Genomic DNA, 22,613 nt, shown 5'->3' with positions numbered 1-22,613 from the left:
TCTCTGTAGTTACCCTACTGTACAATAGCACAACAGAACATCTTGCTCCTTTCTAACTGTAACATACTAGCCATTCAAACTTTCCCTCCCCAAAATTTTCCCTATCCTCTAGTAACCAACATTCTACTCTCAATTTCTGTGAGACCAACTATTTTAGATTTCATACAAGAGTGAGATCATGAATATGTCTTTCTGTGCCTGGTTTATTTCACTCCTTTTTCATCAATGTTGTCACAAATGGCCAGGATTTTTGCATGACAAAATAGTTTTGCACTGTGTATATGTGCCAGGTTTTGTCTATCCATTACTCTGCTAATGGCACTTATGTACTTGACATAACTTGGCTATTATGAAGAATGCTACAGTGAATATGGAAATATAGAACTTTCTTTGACATCCTGATTTCATTTCCCGAGGATTACATACAAAAGACCAAGGCTGTGTGGTCATGTGGTAGTTCTGTTTCCAGTTTTGTGAAGAACCTTCACACAGTTTTCTAAAATGTCCGTACTTACTCACATTTCCATCAACAATGTACAAGGGTTCCCAATTCTTCACATCCTCACCAACACTTGTTATTTTATTTCTTTTTTTACATGCATTAATTTTATTTTATTGTTTTCTGTACATTTAATATTTTTAATGACCCTGATTTTAAGATAATCACTGATACTTTCCTGAATGGGGCTGTCACAGTTTGAAAATGGCTTGAGTATGTCTCCCAAAGGTTCATGTCTTGGAAGCTTGATTCTCAGTGTGGGAAACAGAGGTGGTAGGATCCTTAAGGGTGGGGACCACTGGAAGGAAATTAGGTCATAGGACATCATCTTCCAAAGGGATTGATACAGTTCTTTTGTAACCCCAGTTAGTTCCTGCAGTTTTTATGAAAAAAAAAAAAAAAACAGCCCCTGGATATCTCTGGCACAGCCCCTGGATATCTCTGGCTTCCTGCCTCACCATGTGATCTCTTCCCCATGTGGGAAGTGATCTCTTCCCCATGACCCTAAATGGTCATGTCGCCCACTGCGAGGACCTTGTCAGAAACTGAACACATACTAGCACCCAATCTTAGATTTTCAGCCTCTAAAACTCTAAGATAAATAAAGCACCCAGATTTAGATTTCTTATTATAGAAACAGAAATCAAACTAATATTCTCACTAACAATAAAGAACTCAGAATTTCCTAAAGGAGTTTTCTCTTCTATGAGATCTATGTTTTGGAAAAACAATTAGAAATCTGGCTTCCACATAAATTCCAATTACCTTATAACATTGAATATAAACTTGGGATTATTTTTAAGTTTTTGTTGAAATCCCAATGGCTTAAAACAATATAGTGATATAAAACACTTCCACAACCCAAAGCAAGGTTCTAGATCAGCTATGACCTATGTAGTCAGATAGGCTTTGCTGGCATTAGTTCATCACCTTTCTCCAGGGTGTATTAAAAGTGACACATAGGGGCTGGGGATGTGGCTCAAGCAGTAGCACGCTCGCCTGGCATGCGTGCGGCCCGGGTTCGATCCTCAGTACCACATACAAAGATGTTGTGTCCGCCGAAAACTAAAAAATAAATATTAAAAATTCTCTCTCTCTCTCTCTCTCTCTCTCTCTCTCTCTCTCTCTCTCTCTCTCTCCTCTCTCACTCTCTCTAAAAAAAAAATTTAAAAAAAGTGACACATAGGGAACAGGTGGAGGAAAGTTACTTATGAGAACCTCTGTATGAAGATGTTCCAGGTGCTATGGTCCATCACCTCAAGTTAAGTGAAAAGGATCAAGGAGATCACTGAGAGAGTTTGACTTAGACATGAGATTGTATACAGTAATGCCTAAAACATGAAAAATCAGAAGAGCAGAATAAAGAGAACAGTGATGATAGCAAGCCACAGTTCCTCCAATTTTAAAATGAAAGTGCCTATTTTATAAAAGCCAGATACATATTCTGAAAAATGAAAACTAGGGTCATTTTTTAAATGGATTACATTCAGACTCTGTGTGGATGAAGGTGAAATGGTACCTCAACAAATGGTGGATCTCAGAATCCAAAGGTCTGTGTCAGAGTTCTGGTGACTAGCCTGAGTCATTAAGCCTCTAGCGAACTTCAACCAAAGGTCCTGGAAGAGCCACAAAACACTCCCCAGAGGAAAAAAAAAAAAAAAGTACTGATATTCATCATGCAGAGCAACCCAACACCAGCCTACAACTGCCAGACAAGTGACTTCATCCCAGTTACAGATCTCACTTTACTCCTTGCTCCTCCTTTGTCCTTGGAGGCCCATATCAGTAGGCATCAAAAAAAGAGAGGAAATAAAAGAGGAGACAGATAGACCCCATGAAGATTCTCTGCCCCATAATGATCTAAACTGAGGGCATGCTAAAGTCTAATTACATGAGAATTTTGAATTTTGCATACATTGATCATCTATCTCAGTAGCATGTATGAGAAGGATGATATAGGGATTTGAAAAACTTTCTTAGCAATTGTGACAAATGGAATGAATTTAGTTCGTGGTAAATAAAATATTTTCTATTTCTTTCCTCTGTCTTCTCATTTCCACTTATATTAATCTCCTTTTTCTGATTTTTACAAGGAATCATTAGAAATGTTCTGTAATGGTATATGACTAAGTGATTTCAGTTCTGATTTATCTTCCATATTAAAGGCATAGGATTCTTTCTGAAATACCAAATTCCCATTCTTGAGATAATAAAATCCAAATTCCTAATTATATTCTGTGAAGCTTCACAATTTGAGCTCTGGTTACTGATGCGGTCTATGTACAATATTTCTAACCCTTCTCTGAGTTCAACCACAGATTCATCCATATTAAGTTTTACACAGTTCCTTGGACAAAGTAGGCCTTTTCATACTTTTATAACATGTTTCTACCTCTGGTTAGAAAGCTTTACTCCTAAGACTTCACCTCTAATCTCCTTGGCAAGTGTTTGAAACATTTTACTGAACTCATTTCCTTATACACTTGGGGCACAATTACATAGTTAAATTGATAAGTGAAACTCCCAAATATTTTATACATCCTCTTCCCCTTCTTTAACATAATTATTTTATTTTATTTTTGATCTTAAGTATTTATATTCCTTTATAATGGTTCCAAATGGAAAACAAATGTTTAAAAACTTCCTGAATATAGTTATGTATAAATTATTAAACTTGTAACCAGATTTCAATGGAAATTTTCTGGAAGAAAGCATGTCGAAGTTTTTATCTGTATACCCACATTACGTATTTTCATGTACGTTTTAATTGCAACTTATAACTACTGATAACCCTATAACTTCCAATATTGTATCTCTAGCTCCAAACACTATTCATTTCTGAGATTATAACTCAGATCAATTGCCTAATCCACTGTTTCACATGGATGCCTCAAAAGGATTTTATATCTAAATGCAAAATTCATGCTTTTTTTCCTGCCTGGTTTCCCAGGCACACACAAACCAAATATCCTTGAGAAGCCCTTAACTGTTCCTTTCACATGCTACCTAGGTATAGTTTACCAAAAAGACATACTTTTTTTTAAATAGATCTTGAAACTTTCTAATGTTTATTCTCATTTAATTCCCACTCTGACCTATTCAAGCCTCCTAATTAGTATTTGTCCCTTCATTCTTGCCCCATTCCTACTCACAAACTGCATTATTAAGTGGATTATATTTCAAAAGGAGCATTTAACAAGCAATACAATACCCTCACTCCACCCAATGACCACTCACTTCAAAACTCTGTAACCAGTAACACACTTCAAGAACAAAAAGACAGAAGTCTTATTACAACCAGAAATGCACTACATCATTCTTGCTGACCTCTTTACCCTTATTTGAAAAGTCATTTCTTCCACACTCTTTTTACTCCTTAAAATATGCTTTCATATACTTCTTTGAATACAATTCTTCAAGAAACTTTTGTTTTGCAGTTAATTCACACACATCTTTTACCTTTCAATTAAGAGTCTTTCAAGTTTTGTGAAACTTGCCTTAACATACTCCATACTCACTGTAAGCAAGATCTACTCTTCACATTAGGCTTCCTTCCTCCCTCCCTCCTGCCCTTTTTCTGTCCTGCCCTCCCTCCCTCCCTTTCTTCCTTCCTTCCTTTTATTGAAGGTTGAACCTAGAAACACTTAAACACTGAGCCACATCCAGAGCCCCTTTTTATTTTTATTTTTTTAATTTATTTTGGGGCAGGGTCTCTCTAAGTTGCTTAGGGTCTTGTTATATTGCTGAGGCCAGCCTCAAACTTACAATCCTCCTACACTTAACCACTAAGGCACATCCCCAGCCCCTTATTTATTTATTTATTTATTTTAATTTTGGGACAGGGTCTCTCTAAGTTGCATAGGGCCTCATTAAATGGCTGAGGCCAGCCTCAAAATTTATAATCCTCCTCCTGTCTCAGCCTTCAGAGTTATTGGGATTACAGGTCTATGCCAGCCCTCCCAGGTCTACATCAATTTCTTTCACTTCTCTTCTTTCAGTTTGTTTATATACACCAAATACATTACAACACTACAGATTTTTAAATCCACATGGTGAGAGTCAGCACCAGTGTATGTTAGGAATGGTATGCTACATTCCTGGTACAGTGCTTGACAAGACTGAAGCTCTAAAATAAAAACTATTACTACATTATATTAAACATCCTATTGCTGATTCACTCTGTGTGTGTGTGTATGTGTGCGTGCGCGCGCGCGTGTGTGTGTGTGTACACAGTATAGTTTCTATTATTGTCATTAAGAATGTCAAAGAGTCCTAGACTAAATCCTTCGCTTTATCAGAAATAAGCCATTATGGTGTTAGATTTTCACAATCATTGCATTTTAAAAGTGATTATAGAAAAAAAATCATAGATTTAACAAAAGACTAGGTATAATGAATTTTTGTTTGCAGAGGTTTAGAAACTGTGCTGGGGTTTGTTTTTGTTTCCTTTTTATTTAATGAATATGTGTGTATAAATAGAGTTCTATTTTGAAAGCAGTTGATAAAAGAATTAGAGGGTATTTATGGTGACAGAAGAATAAGAACTTTAGTGCAGGGCAATTACCATAGTTGTTTTGCCAACTAGCTATAAACATAAATGGAAAGATTATTTAAGCACAGACTTGAAGTTCTGTCTGATAGAAAATAAAATTAGTTAATTCCATGGATCTTAATTCATTATCTGCTAATTTCAGCATGTACTTTACATTTCTGCTAATTTCATTCTCAGTCTCCATGAGAGTTTAAACTGTTTTAAGTATCAAAGATTGAGTTATGCTGATGTTAGAACCTCTAATTTCAAGAGTTACCAAGTTCTGGCATAATATTATATTTATTTTAAAATACTAAATATATACTACACACACATATATATATACACATAAACAAATATAAGAAAGGTATAAGTTAACTAGCTATTAATATTGATTTCTCATAAATCTAACAAGAAACAATATTAGGAAAAGATGCAATTTTTTCTTATTTTTATGGGTTATTTTAATTTTGTTTTGTTTTGTTATAGGTGGATATAATAGCTTTATTTCATTTTTATGTAATAAAAGAAGGTACTGAAGATCGAACCCAGTGCCTCACACAAGCAAGGCAAGCAGTCTACCACTGAGCCCCAGCCCCAGCCCAAGATGCAACTGTTAACGAAAAGCAATATCAATTTTTGTCTTATTTTTCTTAGTAAACTAAGTCAAGGAAACAAATACACTTTAGATTCTACTATCCAAATTTGCCTTATTTATAGGCCACAGAGTATTACCAATTACTTAATTTATTCCTTCAAAAAAACAGTTAGCCAACACTACACTGAAGAAGTCAAAAGAGTTCATGAATTTGACTAAATTTATGAGATGAAAAAAGGTAATTAACAAAAACTTGTCCTTTTACTGTCATATAACTCCTTTTTACCCTGTTTCCTTTGTTACTCTCACTCAACTCTACCATCTACCTCTCCTCCATCTAAGCCATTAATGTTGATGAGGGTCAGACTGGAAATATTATACATCATCTAGCCCTGCATGCTAAAGCTTATAATGAATGACCTGCTTTCATTTTATAAATGATAGGAAGTAATTAATTATAAATGCTGCCATCATCTAATTGCAATGGAAAATAATCTTGAATCTCTGTGTGTTTTTTAAATGACTTCTTAAATTACGGCAAGACTTCTGTAAGCAAAACACCAAAAGTTACTTTTATATTACTTTTAAGTTAGAATTTGGAGCAAATACATTCACAAATTAATATCAATATTTCGGCAATGGTATGTTTTTGCAAATATTCTTACACTAGTCAAAGAGATATAATTAATGTATCCAAATTACCCACATTTTTAAAAATATATTACTTTTTATACTTTACATTCAATACTCATCACACATTTCACATTAAGGAACTTTAACCCAATAAATTCCATTTCCATTGTTCATAATGTCAGGCACATATATAAACTTAAATTGAGCCACAAATATACCACTTATACTAACTTTTGAAATAAAAATTATGTCTGTGAATCTGCTCTTTTGATAAACATGATAAGTGAATGATTAGAGTGTTTGAAAAAAAAATATATATATATATGTTAAAACTATATATATTATATATATATTAAAACTATTGCCTTTGAGGGGATTAGTCAATAGTTTCCTAATTTCTAAATTCAATAGATTTTTCTCAAGCTTCTTACATGTACCATAGTTTATATAATTTTATATAATTTTTTTATTCTTTAGATATTTCTAACATCTTATTTCTTCTCATAAATATTTAAATCAACCCCTCAATAGTGTGTAAGCACTCATTCCTTTTTTGATACACTTTCTTATTCATCAACCTTACTTTCATAGAAATTGGTATTATTATCTTTAGATGTCAATAAAGAAAAACTAAAAAGATTATAAGTGAGGCAAAGAAAATGGTGAATGACTCTGAAAACTTCTGGCTTGAAAAACAATCTAAAGAATGCATCTTCTAAACTTGTTTTTTAAAGTGGGAAAGAAATTAATGTTTGATAAGAATACTCTGTTGTAGGATAAACATAAAGTCTTCTCGAAAAGCTCATGTTAATGCAGCAATATTCACAGGTGAAATGATTATGTGAGCTGTAACCTAATCAGTCCACCCTAGTTTGCATGAACTGAGGAGGAGGTGGTAAATGTAGGCACTTGGGGTGTGACTGGATAAATTGAGTCAAGATCAAGGTGGAAGGGTGCTTCTTCCTAACACTGATAGGAGGACCTAAGAAGCTTTCCTTAGCTGGGCTCTTTTCCTATAAGATATTCTCTCACTTCGGCCCTGAGCAATTTAGTCAACCATCTCTGGACCAAGACCTCTGAAACTATGATCCCAAAACACACTATTCGAGTTGTTTAGGTCATAGCCATGAAAAGGTTGACTAAAATATTCCACAAAAATATAACCTCTACTATACTTGTTGATGTAGATAAAGAAATTATCAATGAAAATGAATAATTTAGCTTCCTTGTCTATTGCCCTGTGTCCTTAATTACTCTGTACTTCCTCCAAAACCAAAACAAGATATTCATCTCCATCAACAGAACCTAAACTTCTACCTTGGTAACTATCCGAAGCATGAGATCATGACTACCGTTAATACTCTCTGAAAATCACTGCCAAACCTAAATAAATAACTCTCTTGAAATTTCCTGGTCCTCATTCTCCATTATTTCCATCTCATGTCTCCTTGATTCATCCGTCAGCATGTCAGATTCATCTTTTTGAATTCAATTTGATTGTTTTATCTATCTGGGCCCCAACTTGATTATTTTTTCTTTATATAACTCTCAAGTATGTCTACAATATTTCCAGTCATTCAAACTCAGAAAATCTTTGGTAATGGCATTTCAGTATACTTCTTCTCACTTATCAACCAATGAGTTGGTGATTTTTTTTTTTAGCTTCTACCTTCATAATCTTTCATCAGATCTAGCAATTCATTTTGCCTACCAAAAACACAAGGTTGGTTTTTCTTTCAAACTTCAGTATGTCTTAACTGAGCAATCATCACTGTGATGTCTCTGTGACCTCTCTGACCTTCGCTATACAAAACCCCCAAATTCCAACCAAACATAATTATTTGTCATTTCTCCAATTCATGTGTATATTTCTTTAAGCTTTTGCTAGTTCTTCCAATCCTAATTATCCTGTCTTTCCATCTTACCTTACTGAAATCACTAATTCATGCACTCTGCTTGTCAGTCAAGTATTTCCTCTCCTATGAATCCTCATGGTATTTAACTTACATCTCACAGAAAATTCTTCTTATAATCTGCCTTGTACTATATTTATCTGTGTAATTTTTCTCTGCCCACCCCTTTTCTAGGTTGCAAAATCATGGAGAAAAGAGCCATGTAAAAGTGTGGAGGTCTGCATGAAAAAAATACACAACCTTCATCAAATACAAGTTAAATAAATATTTGTTAAATTGTGTTAGCCCAATAAAACCTCATTAGTAATTAAGATAATGTATTAAAATAATTCCTAACAGACACATTTTTAGTCTCTCAGTATCTTTTACACGTTAGGAAAAGAGATTGAGAACAATAAGAAGCCAGAGCATTCCATTTGCTCGCCTCACTCTAAGCACTCACAGGAATTAGTGAAGTACCTGAAGTCATCAAGCAAAACCTTACTGTATTAGTATAGCTTTTTACTGCATACTAGAGAGGCTCAAAATAATTAAAGTGGTTTAAGAAGAGCCTGCCTTATCCCCAAGTATGAATTATAACGAGAGGAATACTTGGCAAGTACTAGCAATACGCTTGCTCTACAGCAAAAAATTGCTAATTAAAATAACTTACCTTATAACTCAGATAACCAAGTAGTATTGTTTCAAATAGACTTATTAATGCCACTGATACCTAAAATATAAATTGTAACTTAATGAAAAAATGTAATAAAATAAAATATAATTATATTAACTTTATATAAATAAATGTGCATTATGTACACATGTGTTTGTTCATATAAATATATATAATACATACACATAAGACAGAGGTTGTTATTTATTAGCACTTCAACAAATGTGAGCAGGTGGCAGTTGCCCAGCCATAGTTTGCCATGTAACCATTACAACTTAGTTTCTTAATTTTCTAATGTCCTAAATAAATATTTTTTATTTATTTCTCCAAATGTAAAGGTGGGATTAGAATAGGAAGGCAGGCTAGAGTTTAAATGATATGTAAAGAATAGGATCTTATGTGTATGTGTATGTTCCTAACACACAAATCACACACAATTGCCCTGCCATCAAATAAACATCCTTTTCCAGCAAAACCAGCAATAGCACCACCAAAATCATCACTCCCTTTCAGAAAATGGAACAAAAAAATACAAACTTCAAATTGGATACAGTCAATCCTATCATCCACCTCAAATAAAATGAAATGGCAACATCCTCGAAAATTAAACAATATAGACCATATCAGCATTTTAAGAGACTTCCAGATTTGATTTGAATTAATTTCATAACCAATTCTGCTTTGCATCTGGGCTAGACATATTCCTATCTCTATATTCTCTATTGTATGTTCAATTTATACTGTTTAAATTCCAGAAAAATACTGCAATAAGAAAAAAAAATAGAAAAAGTATATGCTATTCTGTCTTAAATATTCTAGTTACCTTGAAATGGACCAATAGAATCAAATAAATAAACAGAAAATGACTCACCTAACCTATTTGTTTATAGATCTATAAAATTTAAGATAATCTGAATGAGAAAAAGTAGATACCCTAGAGTTTGAAATTTTTCTTCTGTTAAAATGGAAATTTGAAATATAAGTGAATATTAAAATACGAGAACAATAAAAGTAGATGAACTCATAGCAGTGTAAATAAAATATGTTTGGAAATAAATCCTATAGCTAGGCATCATTATAAAAGGAAATTCACGATTTTCTCCAAGTCTTCCAAATTTTCCAGATGTTCATATTCCTATATGATCTCTAGAACACTTTTAGCACTCATTATTCAAAGTGTTATTTGCAAATGAGTACAGTTTAAAATATTACTCTTAAATAAATCTATGTAGATAGATCAAAGTATACTTCAAGACAACATATGACTATTCATAAATACATTAATTTATTTAAAAAGTGCATTTTGCTGAAAGATATGAATCTAGGTCAGAGATTAAAAGCATTTTAACTGAATATTTAAATATTTGAAAAGGATTATTTATATATTAATGTGACATTGCAACAAAAGTCAGTATATATTAACATAAAAACAACCTGACTTCAACAAAATATGAAATATCTAGATATAATAAAGATAGATTTCAAAGTTATGATCACAATATATAACTAAAACAATTGTCACATATAAAGTGTATACACTTCACAATCATGATGTTAAAAGGCAAATCAAACATTTGGTCAAAGCAGTGAGTCTCAGAGACTTTTTGTTTCCCTCAATTGTCTTTCCACCTCCAATTCTGTTTCAAAGTATTGGTGCCATTTTTCCAATTAATTTTTACTTCTTAAAATTAACAGGAAATTGGAAGGATTTGTTGAAGGTACACAAAAAGTAGAGGAGACAGCACTTAATAAAATGTTTGCTGGTCATGAAATCCAATAGAAAAAAAGAAAACAGAAGAGCTACAAGGAACTCTAGGGAACTCCTCAACAATGCGATTCAGACATGCTGGCTTTCTCAAGTTTTCTGTTTGTTTTTTAAGAGCTTCTTTTATACCAGAGCATACCTTTGTTTTATTAACACGAGTGTCTGCTTGGGAACTAGGCTCTTGGTATTGGTGATATGAGCTATCCATACATTTAACAACTATTTACTGAGATTCTACCATGTTACAGTGAGAATATAAGGTAAAAACTAAACATGGTGACAGGCTTTTGACTAATTTTAAAGGAGTTACAAAGCAGGAATATGGAGGCAGCTTGGGAAAACATGAAGTCTTATCATACTGGTTTACTTTTAGTTTTCTCCACATTCTCAAACACTCTCTGAAGTATATACCTAATTACCAGGAAATTCTCAGGAGGTAGAATGCAGAGCTCAGGAAAACAGGAAGAAAGAATAAAAATGTTAGTGTATGATGTACATAAAGATTAGGCAGAAAAGCAAACTCACTTTCACTATCAACAGTTTTTCTCCACTAATACGAATAAACCCAGAAATATAGGTATAGAACAAAATTGTACACAACCTGTAAGCCCCATAAAGGTAGACTTCTGTTCACCCAAAAGATATGAGACCTATGGAAAGAATGATAAAGATGTTAGTTTTTTAAACAAGTGAGAAAATTCCATTCACTTTTAAAACTGAATTAATGTTTGAAGTAGCAAAATAAATATACTAACCTAAAAATAATGTTAACTTACAAATTAAAAAGAAAAACTTATTGTTTCAGCTTTTTCATTCCTATTCCAGCAAAAATCCTCGTTAATTTCTTTTTGTTAATATTAATAATAAATGGAAATAAAATGAACCATTAGTTTAAAAATGATAGGGCAGAGAGAAAAAGTTTCAAACCCTTTTCTACTGGATTCTCCATTGAGAAGTCAATTAAAGATATTCCATAAATCCTAAGACTCTGTTATTCTTAAACATGTTAATATCTGGATAAAATAAAATCAAATAATGAAAATAATCAGAATTAAATAAGTACTCCAGAATATATAACAGATATATATACATATATAGCAGAGTAATGCTGCTATAAAATATTGGGTTTCTATAAAATGTTTAACATATCATAAAAATATCTTCAACCGGAGTTAACATAGAATATTTTGTGAGACAAGAAATCATTGTCTTTAAATAATCTTTTTTTAAATGTTTTTTCCTAATTTTTAATAAACTTCTTTTTATAGTTGTAAAAGGGCACAATACCTTTATTTTATTTGTTTATTCTTTATGTGGTGCTGAGGATAAAACCCAGTACCTCACACATGCTAGGCAAGTGCTCTGCCGCTGAGCCACAGCCCCAGCCCTTAAATATCTTTCTTAAAATATTTGTTCTGTTGTTAAGAAATACTTACACTCTGCAAAGAATACCATAATACTTTTACTAGACCATTAATCGCCATTTTAGTTGATTCAAATGAAAACCATTTATAGTAATATAATCTACTCAGAAAAACATAAAAATTTCTACAACTTCTTGCCTGCCAAAATGCAAAAAAATCCTCCAAAAAAAAAACCAACAAATAAATCAAAACCCACTCTTTACACTTACTAAATTTAAAAGGAGTCCCATAATGTATAGCATATTTTCAAATGCTTCAGTCATTTTCTCTTTATAATATAGTAAATGATAACAAAGAGCAACAAACTCTTTTAAAATATTTATTTTACAAAGAATGGCATGGGCTGGGGATGTGGCTCAGCAGTCAAATGCCCCCAAGTTCAATCCCTGGTACCAAAAAAAAAAAAAAAAAAAAAAAAAAAAAGAATGGCAAAGCTTTAAAACTATTTAAAGACATTACATAGCACATTAGACTAAATTACTCTGATGTTTCAAAATGTCACATCTACCTGGCTAATGACATCTTCAATTGCTCCAATTCAAACCACTGACCTTTCTTCCAAGAACTAGTCCTCCCTCACTTTTTCACATTTTAGCAACAGAAACCAAGTCCATAGTGTCTGCTTACACAAAAACTTGTGTGACACTTTCCTCTCCTGCATCTGTAAATACTACTCCACCAAGCCTTTTCAATTGTTACCACCAAACAAACAGCTGCAAATACCTATAGAATTCATCTACTTCTTATCTCCACTATTATAACCACCTTCATCTAAGCTACTTTTCTTTTGTAATTCGATTATTTCAAAAACCAAATAATGAGGTTCCCACACCTCTTTTTGCATTCTATAATTTTTATTCTGTATTACAAGTATAAGTAATTGGGTTATTTTTTTACAAAATGAGTTTTAGGTCATATTTTGTGCTATAGATTAGTTTGTACTTTTCTTAGGATAAAGTCCAAAACACTTGACATTGAAGTGTGGCACACTCCTTCCTACCACAAGCCCTTTTACATCCACTTCCATTATCCTAGAGCAATCAGCTGAACCTTCTGTTAGGGAAACCTCTGAGGATTCCACTTGATACATGTAGTCAAGTAATCTCTTAGGCCATGTCACTCACCACAGCTCTCCTTTCATTCATTTCAGTTGGAACTTAATATTTATTTGATAAGTTGTTGCTTTAATGTCAGTTTTCTCCAAAATTACACGGTCTATAATATAAAATATGTCTATTTTACTCACTTTTATAAACCTGATGTTTTACTGAGTATACACACAGGAAGCCAATATAAATGATGGATGGTGCCAGCAAAGACAGAGACATGGCTGATGAGTTCAGTGTCCTTTCCAAAACAATTTTATATTCTCAGTAACATTTGAGAATCAAACAAAAACACAGTATATCAGAGTGAAGAAAGATATACCTGTTTTGTAGATAGAAAAATTATGTGCTACAGAAACATCTAAATAACTAAGTAGATACAAATCCCTGCAAAATTATTAAATGTATTGTTAAAATATGTTCATGAGCACTTTCAAAAGGAAACTGGTAATTAACATGGATTGACTAACATCTAGTTATATTTAACTAAAGACATTTTCTTTAGTCTGGGGTGTTATTTGGGTAGGCTACGGAAATATCATAGAAAATTGAAATTTAAATAGGATTTTTAAAATATATATATATGTCTTTTTGGGGGGACAAGACCATGTAGGAAATAGTTTTATAATATATAAAAATATTAAAATTCTTTTACATATAAATTTCATTGCAAGTAAGGTCTCCAATGAAAAGTCATATTTTTCATTCATTTTATTAATGTTAAATTTGATTAATGGATAGAAGGAACTCTGTAAATGTTGGTAAAATGCTATTGCCTAAACTCTCCTTCACAAAATGGATTTATCATGAATGAATAATATGTGATCTGATCTATAATTTCTAGACAACCTCCAAAACAAGAGGAGTGAAACCAAAACTGAGGCCATACCTAATTCAAATTGAAGGCTCAATCTCATTGACCAAAAAGAATAAGGAGGAAAGGAAACACATGAAGGTAATATTTATCACAGTATCATCTATAGCAGGAAAGCACCCAGACTCTTTAGCATCATTATTAACAATTATAATAAGAATAATAAAACAACTAAGATAAAAATAATGATCAAATATTACTCATCACTTCAGCATTATATGTTATGTGTGTATGTGCATATAGAGAGAAGTTACAAATGATTAGTCTTTAAAATACTAGTACTTATTTCTAGGTGTTGTGATCTGAGCTGATTTTTACTTCCTTTTCCTTGTTGTCTATGTTCATATTGTAGTAAGCATAAATCACTTATTACATCTAAAACACAAAACAAATTTCATGGGCTTAAAATTATATAATTCAAATAAAACAACAAAAGCAAATAAAAAACAAAACAAAATCATTCAGTTATTGTGAATTAGATTGCCTTTATAGGTGAAATTCATGTATGAAGCATTATTAGGAAACCTGAAGAATCATATCACACAACGGAGGGATAGCACTAGTTGAATGTGAAAGTTAGTGACAAGTAGCTCAAGCCACCTTTCATAGCCCTATGTTATGGCCTGTCTTAAAGGCAGGTAAACAAATGTAGAGAGTGTCAGATCAGTTTGAACAGCTATGGTGAAGCCAGGAGGTGAATATGTTTAGCAGAAGACCAAAGCATTTGGTAAACACAAAAGTAATGGTAACGGGGTCAACATGTGATGCATAAGTCATATGAAAGTACCTATTGCTCACAAACTCAAAATGAACTCAAATAATTTTGAGAGCTCTCCCAATAAACTAATGTAAGCTTATATTGTATCAAAAAATATAATATCCTAAATCAGAAAAGTAAATTCTAGAATTTTCCTAATCATAACAAATAATGAGATCTACTACTAAGCAGAGTAGGAGGCCCACACTTCAAGAAGATCATGCAAAATTTAGTATGTGTAAAAAATCAAGGTGACCAGAACACTGAAGTATAAAAGTCCTGTCAGTAGATTAGAAAGACTTTCCAGTACCTTAATTTTCAAAACACTAGAAACACTTAACCCCACATTAGAAAGCAATTATGAAGTGTGGAGAGAACTAAATACTGACTATTAGAATGGACATCAAGGGCCTTTTCATCTGACTTATGCTGACTGTGGCAAAGGTGGCTTTCATTCATTGCCAACATTCATTCTCCTCCTTTGGTCCACAGTGTTGAGTGCAAAAAGGCACTCTTCACCCAAACTACATTTCTCAGGCTTTGTGTCAAAGTATGCTGACCTGACTGATTCTCACATGCGATCTGAATACAAAATTCAAGTCAAAGGAATGTTGGTCATTTGCTAAGCATTTTGAAAGCATATCATCAAGCCTCCACCATGCTATCTTCCTTCTGAAAGCTGAATGCAAAGAACACAGGCCTTAATACAAAATGTAGTTTAAAAATGCAAATGGTTTGCATATGTATTGTATTGATCATGTTATGCTGTGTGTGTGTGTGTGTGTGTGTGTGTGTTTGAGAGAGAGAGGGAGGGAGAGAGGGAGAGAAAGAGAAAAAGAGAGAGAGAAAAAGAAAATTATTATTATTATGGAGAAAATGCCCACACCAACCAGGAATGACAGTTTTAGACTCTGGTAAACAGAAAAATTTTCCTAAATTTTTGAGGTTGTATGTTATTATTCTTGTGATACCTGAGTCTCTACAGTAAACAATATTTATGAAAGAAGAAAACATTTACATTATGATAATCATTCCTATAACCTCATCAAATATTTAGAAACTATCTTTAAAATTCTATTTCTTCTTTTAATAGTTCTTATCTTTTAATACTTCTTATCTTTAAACTGTGAATGTCATCTGAACACACCAGTTACTGGATTAGGCCCGGATTTCAAATTCAAGACCCAAAATGATAAAAACAAAATTAAAAAAAAATTCACAGGCTTCCTACCTTTGACCTCTATCACTTGAAGCTGTAAACAAGCAACTCAACAATTTTAATAGAAAAGAGTCGCGTGAGTTTTGACACATAGTGAAGAAACATAGGAATCAGCAGGCCAAGGATCAACACCATCTCACCCAATGTACTTCATACACACTACAGATGTGTGTCATTACACACATAGTACATCAGAGTCTTCCATTTGCCCAGTGTCAGGCATTAACAGTAAAATTATTTCGTTTACTTCAGTTGATGCATAGTGCCACATTTTCATATCAGTTTTGATTCCTGGGTGTAATTTGAAAATGCAGCAAGGCAGTACAAAATATCTGCAGCTTTATCGTGTCAGAAACTCTAATTAAATAAATCTCTTTGCTGAATTATCCTCATTATTTTAAAATAGAGCCTGTGCCCATAAAGGCCACTTCTGTTTTTCATTAACCAAGACTGCATTGACATTGGGAACTAAACAGAACATTGTATTCAAAATGGAGCCATGAGCTAGTTGGTTATGCTTTTTAATTACAGTAATCTGATTTTTCAAATGTATATCCTCTATAATTATGTCTGAACACTCTAAGTAATATTACATAGAAGTTAATTGTAGGAAACTTTGTTCCTCTTAATGTTTTCAAATAATATAATTTTATTCTGCTATCACCCACTAGTGTGCCCTTTTTTCCCTTGGAAGGGTTCTTCATGCATCATTTATAATTTTTATGTCTCGCTAGTGCACATTTTATTTATAAATCATCAAGTTTTAAAAATAAATTTCTGGTACGTTTATAGATGGATTTGTTTGGGGCATCATTTTTAAAAACCTAGACAAAAATATAATAAATGAAATATGCACTGATATCACTAGGCACTGGTCCTCAAGCAAAAATATCAATAAAACTGGTGGTGAACATAATTCCATTAATACAGCAACATTCCGTGATCCACCAACAACCATGTTAAGAATGAACTATAAGAAGCAAATACAACATGGTTTGTGCCCTCATGTGAGTATATGGAGAGGATAGAGAATCAAATGGTAGAATTGAAGTCAATGTATTAGGTACTATGAGAGAAGTATGGGGTGATGTTCAGACAGTACTGAGAGGATACCCCTAATCCAGAATAAACTGTGCTACAGAGTGCAATGCCTGTTAATATTTCCAGATTAATTATCCAAGAAGTTATTACCTTGAAATTGAGGAGTCTTCAAGCATGTAAAAGAGGGGTGAGTTGTGAGAGTCAGGATTGGAAAACAGCTTTCCAAGAAGCATAGAAATAAGAGAGAGCAAAGTATGAAAAATGACTTCAAGTTAGATCAGCATGGCTAGAGTAGGAGTCTGGCAAAAAGAGGTAAGTAAAAGCTACATTATAAAGGAACTGCATTTACTCATTTCCTCACTCATTCATTTAACAAATAACTACTGCCATTTTGTGCCAGGCTCTGGGGATTCGAACAATTTTCGATGCCATCAAGAAATATCCATTCTAATACCCACAGGATATACAGAAAACAAAGTAAACATGTAATATGAAAGAGACAAAGGCATGGGGACAAAAAAAAATTATTCAAGGAGGTCTTTTAGGATAAGTGTTTTAAGTAGAATTCGTAATAAGATTCTGAGTAAAGATCTGAGGAAGTCAAGGAAGTGTGCCTCATGTTATGTGATGGGTAAGAACCAGACAGAGGGGAAACCCTCTGAGAAGGCCCCCAGCTGGCACTGCACCTGGCAATGATTCAGCAACAAAAAGGAGGCCAATATGGCCTGAGAAAATGGGTGGGGGATAAGTAGTTGGAGGTGAAGTTACAAGGAAAAGAGGGAATATTACAACCATGGTAAGCACTTTTACATTCAAAGCAGACCTGATTGGAGGCTGGATTTTTATTTTGTATGCACAGTGACTCCCACATTAAGTATAAACCAAAGGGAGAAAGAGTAGAACTAGCAGGAGAGGCTACTGCAGTAGTCCAAGTGAGAGACTGGCTTGCACCAGGATGCTGACATTGAGAAGTGATTTTATGCAGTTTATAACCTGAAGGGATAAATGACACAATTTTCTAAGGGTTTACACATGCTAGTGACAAAAAGAGAAGTAAGGATAATTCCAAAGCATTTCGGCCAAGGAACTGTCAGATTGGAGCTGTTTTATCAACTGAAATAGGGAAGTTGAGTCGGATAAGGTTGGAGGAAAGATGGAGATGCCATTCCTTGAAATGTGGAAGAGCACAGAGGACGCTGACTGGAACATGGTAAATCTGAGAAGTCGTTTAGACAGCCAAGTAGAGAACTTGAATATGGATTTGGAACTTGGAGACACTGTCTTCCTGTGGTCATGAGTTAAAAGGGATACAAAGCACAACACAATTAGTTCTCAAAGTCTCAAAACAGAGAGTCACAAAGATGAGAACCTCTGCTTCCTCGTATTTAAGATGGAGAAAAATAAAATTAAGAAATGTTTATTTAGACTACAGCAGCTAGTCTAAGGCCAGAAAATCTCAGAAACTCTATAATAAGCAATCTTTCCACAAACTGAAAAATCCCTAGGGGTACTGAAGCTCCTGGGCCTCTCTTGTCTTCTGTTATGGTTTAGATGTAGTGTCTCCCAAAAGCTCATGTATGAGACAATGCAAGAATGCTCAGAGGAGAAATGATTGGGTTATAGGAGTCTTAACCCAATCAGTGAAATAATCCACTGATAGGGATTAACTCAGTGGTGATTGAAGTGGTAGGGTGTGGCTGGAGGAGGTAGGAATTGGAGCACGGCATTGGGGTATTTATTTTGTATCTGGAGAGTGAAAACTCTCTCTGCTCCCCAATCACTATTTAATCTGCTTCCCTCTACCACACTCTTCCACCGTAATATTAAGCCTCACCTCAAGCCCCGGGAAATAGAGCCAGCCTTCTATGGACTAAGACCCCTGAAACCATGAGACCTTCAATAAACCTTTCCTCTTCTACAGTTGTGCTGGTGGGTCCTTTACTCGCAACAGCGGAAAAAGTTGAGTAAAACATCTTCCTTTCAAGTAACTTGAGACATGCTGACTAATCAATGAAGATATGTTGAAATATCCATAATTGTATTCCATAAAAATTATTTTAGGCCAGGAATAGTGACACAAGCTGTAATCCCAGCAACATGGGAGGCTGAGGTAGGAGAACCCCAAGTTCAAGGACAGTCTCAGCAACTTAGTGAAACCCTCAGAAAATTAGTGATATCCTCTGAAAATAAAAAATAGAGAGGACTGGGGATATAGTTTAACTGGAAAGCACCCTGGGTTCAATCCCCTGTACCAAAAAATATATATATTTTATATTTTATATATTTTATATTATGTATATATATTTCTATATATACACACACACATATATAATATTTTTAATAAGGCATGATCATATCACATAGATTATTACATGATAACACTTCACTATTACCTATCTCCAAACCTTTGAGTAAATACAAAGCCATAATCACTGCCTAAACAAGCTGAAGAATATTCAACTAACTTAAAAGAATATTATGTACCCACTTTTCCAACTTATGTTTTAATATTTTAAGGGCAAACTTTCACAGGAGAAAAAAAGTCATGGAAATTACTCATCAAATTCACATTTTCTATTTTGAAAATTGTTGTACATTTAGTAGACTGCATAGTGGTACAGGAAGCTGATGAGATACAAATTAGTCATATCATTACACATGCAGTTCCCTTCCCTATTGCCTCCTGCAAAGGACAGCCCCTAAAAAGGAGGTCCATAAAAGAATACAATTTAATAAAAGACACAGGATTGTATATGAAAAGTAAGTTGACATGCTAGAATGTTTCTATTTAAGGTAACAGCTACAATATAAGTGAAAATATCTATAAAGCTAGCCTACAGAGAGCAAAGTTTGGGGGAGTACATCTAATCAAGAACACAAAGATATTAAGGTTTTTTAAGAGACTGAGCCATTTTAAACCATTATTTATGGCACTTCTATTACAATAACATTTCCATGGATCAAAGTTCAGTATTATCATTATACAAATAGATAAAGACAAAAAGAAGATATTTTTACAAAGAATCTATAGTCAATATTCATGTAGCACCTGAAAATCAGATCAACTGTGACAAAAAAAAAGGGATTCTCTATAATGTCCTTCATAATGTAATCCAAATGAAAATAATTAAAAGAATACGATTGAAGATCAGACAAAAATACCTTACCATTCATTTCCTTGTGAAGGGTTTTCTAGTAGCACTCGGATTATATATAATAAGCAGCTTAATAATTTGAGAGAAAAGTTGAACAGGCGTATCCTTAGACCTTTAAACAAACAACAAAAATTTGATTTTAATATGAACTTGTTCACAAAAGGCTAAAAAGGATTGTCAAAGTTGTCAATTTTAAGTACAGCACTTAGATTGTATTTAGAAACTACAATACTATAATTGTCTGAATTCACTGAAGTTCTTGGTAGCTGAATTTTAATTAGTTGAGTATTGAAACAAAAAGTGAACTTGACAGGATGCATGAACTGTAAGTGACAGTGAACATCACTCACTGAAAGTAAATCTATTGGATAATCAAAGCATTTGAGTACACTTATAAGTTTAACCATTTTACATATACACAAATTTTTGGATAAAGTCTAGCTAGCTAGAAAATAAAGCTGTTTACATATTCACAGAATGAATAATAAACTTTGGACCTTCAGAGCAGCTTGTAGACTTGATTATACAGAAATTGTAATTATATTTATATAACTTTATGTTTTGTTTTTAATATTCATTATATAATTATATTATAGTGTATATTAATTGTATATTTACATGTTACATGATATTTATGGAGAGAAATCATAATAGTTTATAATGAGAAACAAATATGCATGCTCTCTCCTTTGCTCTCTCTCTAGCCACTCTCTGAGTCTTATTCACATATACACACATTTGAATTGAATCTTATTTTTAACCAGGTTAAATGCCAATGAAATATGTAAGTTTTTGTGAGTATTATGACTGTCATGTGTATGTCTCTTAAACTGTTTTGGTCACAGTTACACAACCTAAAATACTTCATGATGATGAAGAAGCACAAATAAGTTTAAGCTAAGTAAAAATAAACCTTAATTACTAGGAGGATTACCTTTCATCCACTTATTTGGTGATATTTGATTTGCATATTTTTAATGAAATTTTGAGAAAGACTTTTCTAAAATTTTTACTTAATAAAACATAGAAGTAAAATGTTACTCATTTTTTTAATTCTGCAATGAATGTACCTGTAGCATTTCCTAAGAGTAAAAAGATTAATATTTAATTGTGTAATTTTTCCTAGATTTTCCTATTAAAATGCTGAATACATTTGATAGGTTGGCTTCTTTATAAAGTCTTTTAAATTTTTAATGAAATTGTATTTGTTTTATAGAACTGGTTCTCCACTTTAGTAAGGAGAGGATTCAAACAATGCATCCATTTTTTTGGTCAGGAGAGATAGGATTGTTAGTACTGAAATTAAGGAAACCTTCCATTCACATGATATGACCCTTTTAGGTTATGTCTATCAATGGCGCTTCCTTGATAATTCTAAACAAGCAGGTTAGAAATACATTAGTTATTAACAGTCTTAACCCTGAAACTAATCTACTAATCTCGGACCAGTGTGTGCCTTAAATATTTAAATATTCCCTATAGTCAGTATTTGAGAACACCCCACAAGTCAAGCCTGTCTCTATGAATCCTATCTACAAAGGCACAAGTTAATTTAGAATACTTCAAGAGGAGTCAGAATTCAAGAGCTTAAAGTCCACACCAATGAAATACAGATCTCTCCATTCCTTGTTGACATTTTTAAGTAGTAATCCTGTGTTACTGCAAATGGTTTCTAAAAGTACACAGTATAATAGCAAAGAAGTATCACTGATATTTCAACCTTGAATTGGGTCATGAGGGCAATGACTGTCCTGTTAAAGTTCTAGTGTTTCCCAAATTGTCTGATGATTAAGAATCATTGAATGTTAAGCATTGAGATTCACCCTATACATGCTGATTCAAATTTTCCAGTGGGATAACGTTAGATGTTTCTTATTAAGCCTGACTGGGAAACAGTGAGCCCTTCTCTCATTAATTCAGAAAGGTATTCCCCATTGTGATCAATTTCCAGAGACTTGTCAAGCTCTTTTAGATACTCCTCACATTAAAAACTTTTAATTTCTCACTGAAAGTATTTTTCTCAATGTTTCCACTAACCAAATAGTTTATGCAAAAGTCTGTTTAGTAAAGTGGGATTTAGACAATTAAAGGTGATCAGGAGACAATAACACTAATAGATAAAGCATTTACATTTTTCTAAAATTTTACTATCTTCCAATCAAAATTACCAATGTCACTATTCTGTACAGAAAAGCATTTTGCAAAGTACTGTGCAGTTAGAATTTTGAGGTAATTCATTTACAAACAGAGAGGGAAATGACATGAAGGACTTACTTGATCTCTGGTTTTTAATGAAAAATAACTTTAATCTCTCTTTAAATGTGTTTTCGTTCATATAGAATTCAACTTGTACTCTGCAAACAAAAAATAAAAACAAATTTATGCAAGCTCAATTACACCTTTATTTTTATGAAAAAAAAAATAAATATAAACGAACTCTTCA

The 22,613-nt window shown here is 33.1% G+C and overlaps 1 protein-coding gene across 2 annotated transcripts in view; it reads right to left on the bottom strand.

Moving 5' to 3' along the window:
• Positions 1–22,613, bottom strand: part of KCNT2 (potassium sodium-activated channel subfamily T member 2) — a 362,366-nt gene that overhangs the window by 237,376 nt on the left and 102,377 nt on the right. For both annotated transcript variants that reach the window (XM_081298140.1, XM_081298141.1), the window contains exons 2-5: positions 22,445–22,524; positions 20,183–20,282; positions 11,196–11,244; positions 8,827–8,886 (exon numbers count right to left, since the gene is read on the bottom strand). In XM_081298140.1, the coding sequence (XP_081154266.1) occupies positions 8,827–8,886; positions 11,196–11,244; positions 20,183–20,282; positions 22,445–22,524 (289 nt within the window). The remainder of the gene's footprint in view (positions 1–8,826; positions 8,887–11,195; positions 11,245–20,182; positions 20,283–22,444; positions 22,525–22,613) is intronic.

The sequence above is a fragment of the Spermophilus citellus genome, assembly GCF_964194105.1.
Source record: "Spermophilus citellus genome assembly, chromosome: 6".
NCBI classification, from domain to species: domain Eukaryota; kingdom Metazoa; phylum Chordata; class Mammalia; order Rodentia; family Sciuridae; genus Spermophilus; species Spermophilus citellus.
Note: the sequence above shows the minus strand (reverse complement) of the source record. Positions and strands in the feature narration are given on the sequence as shown.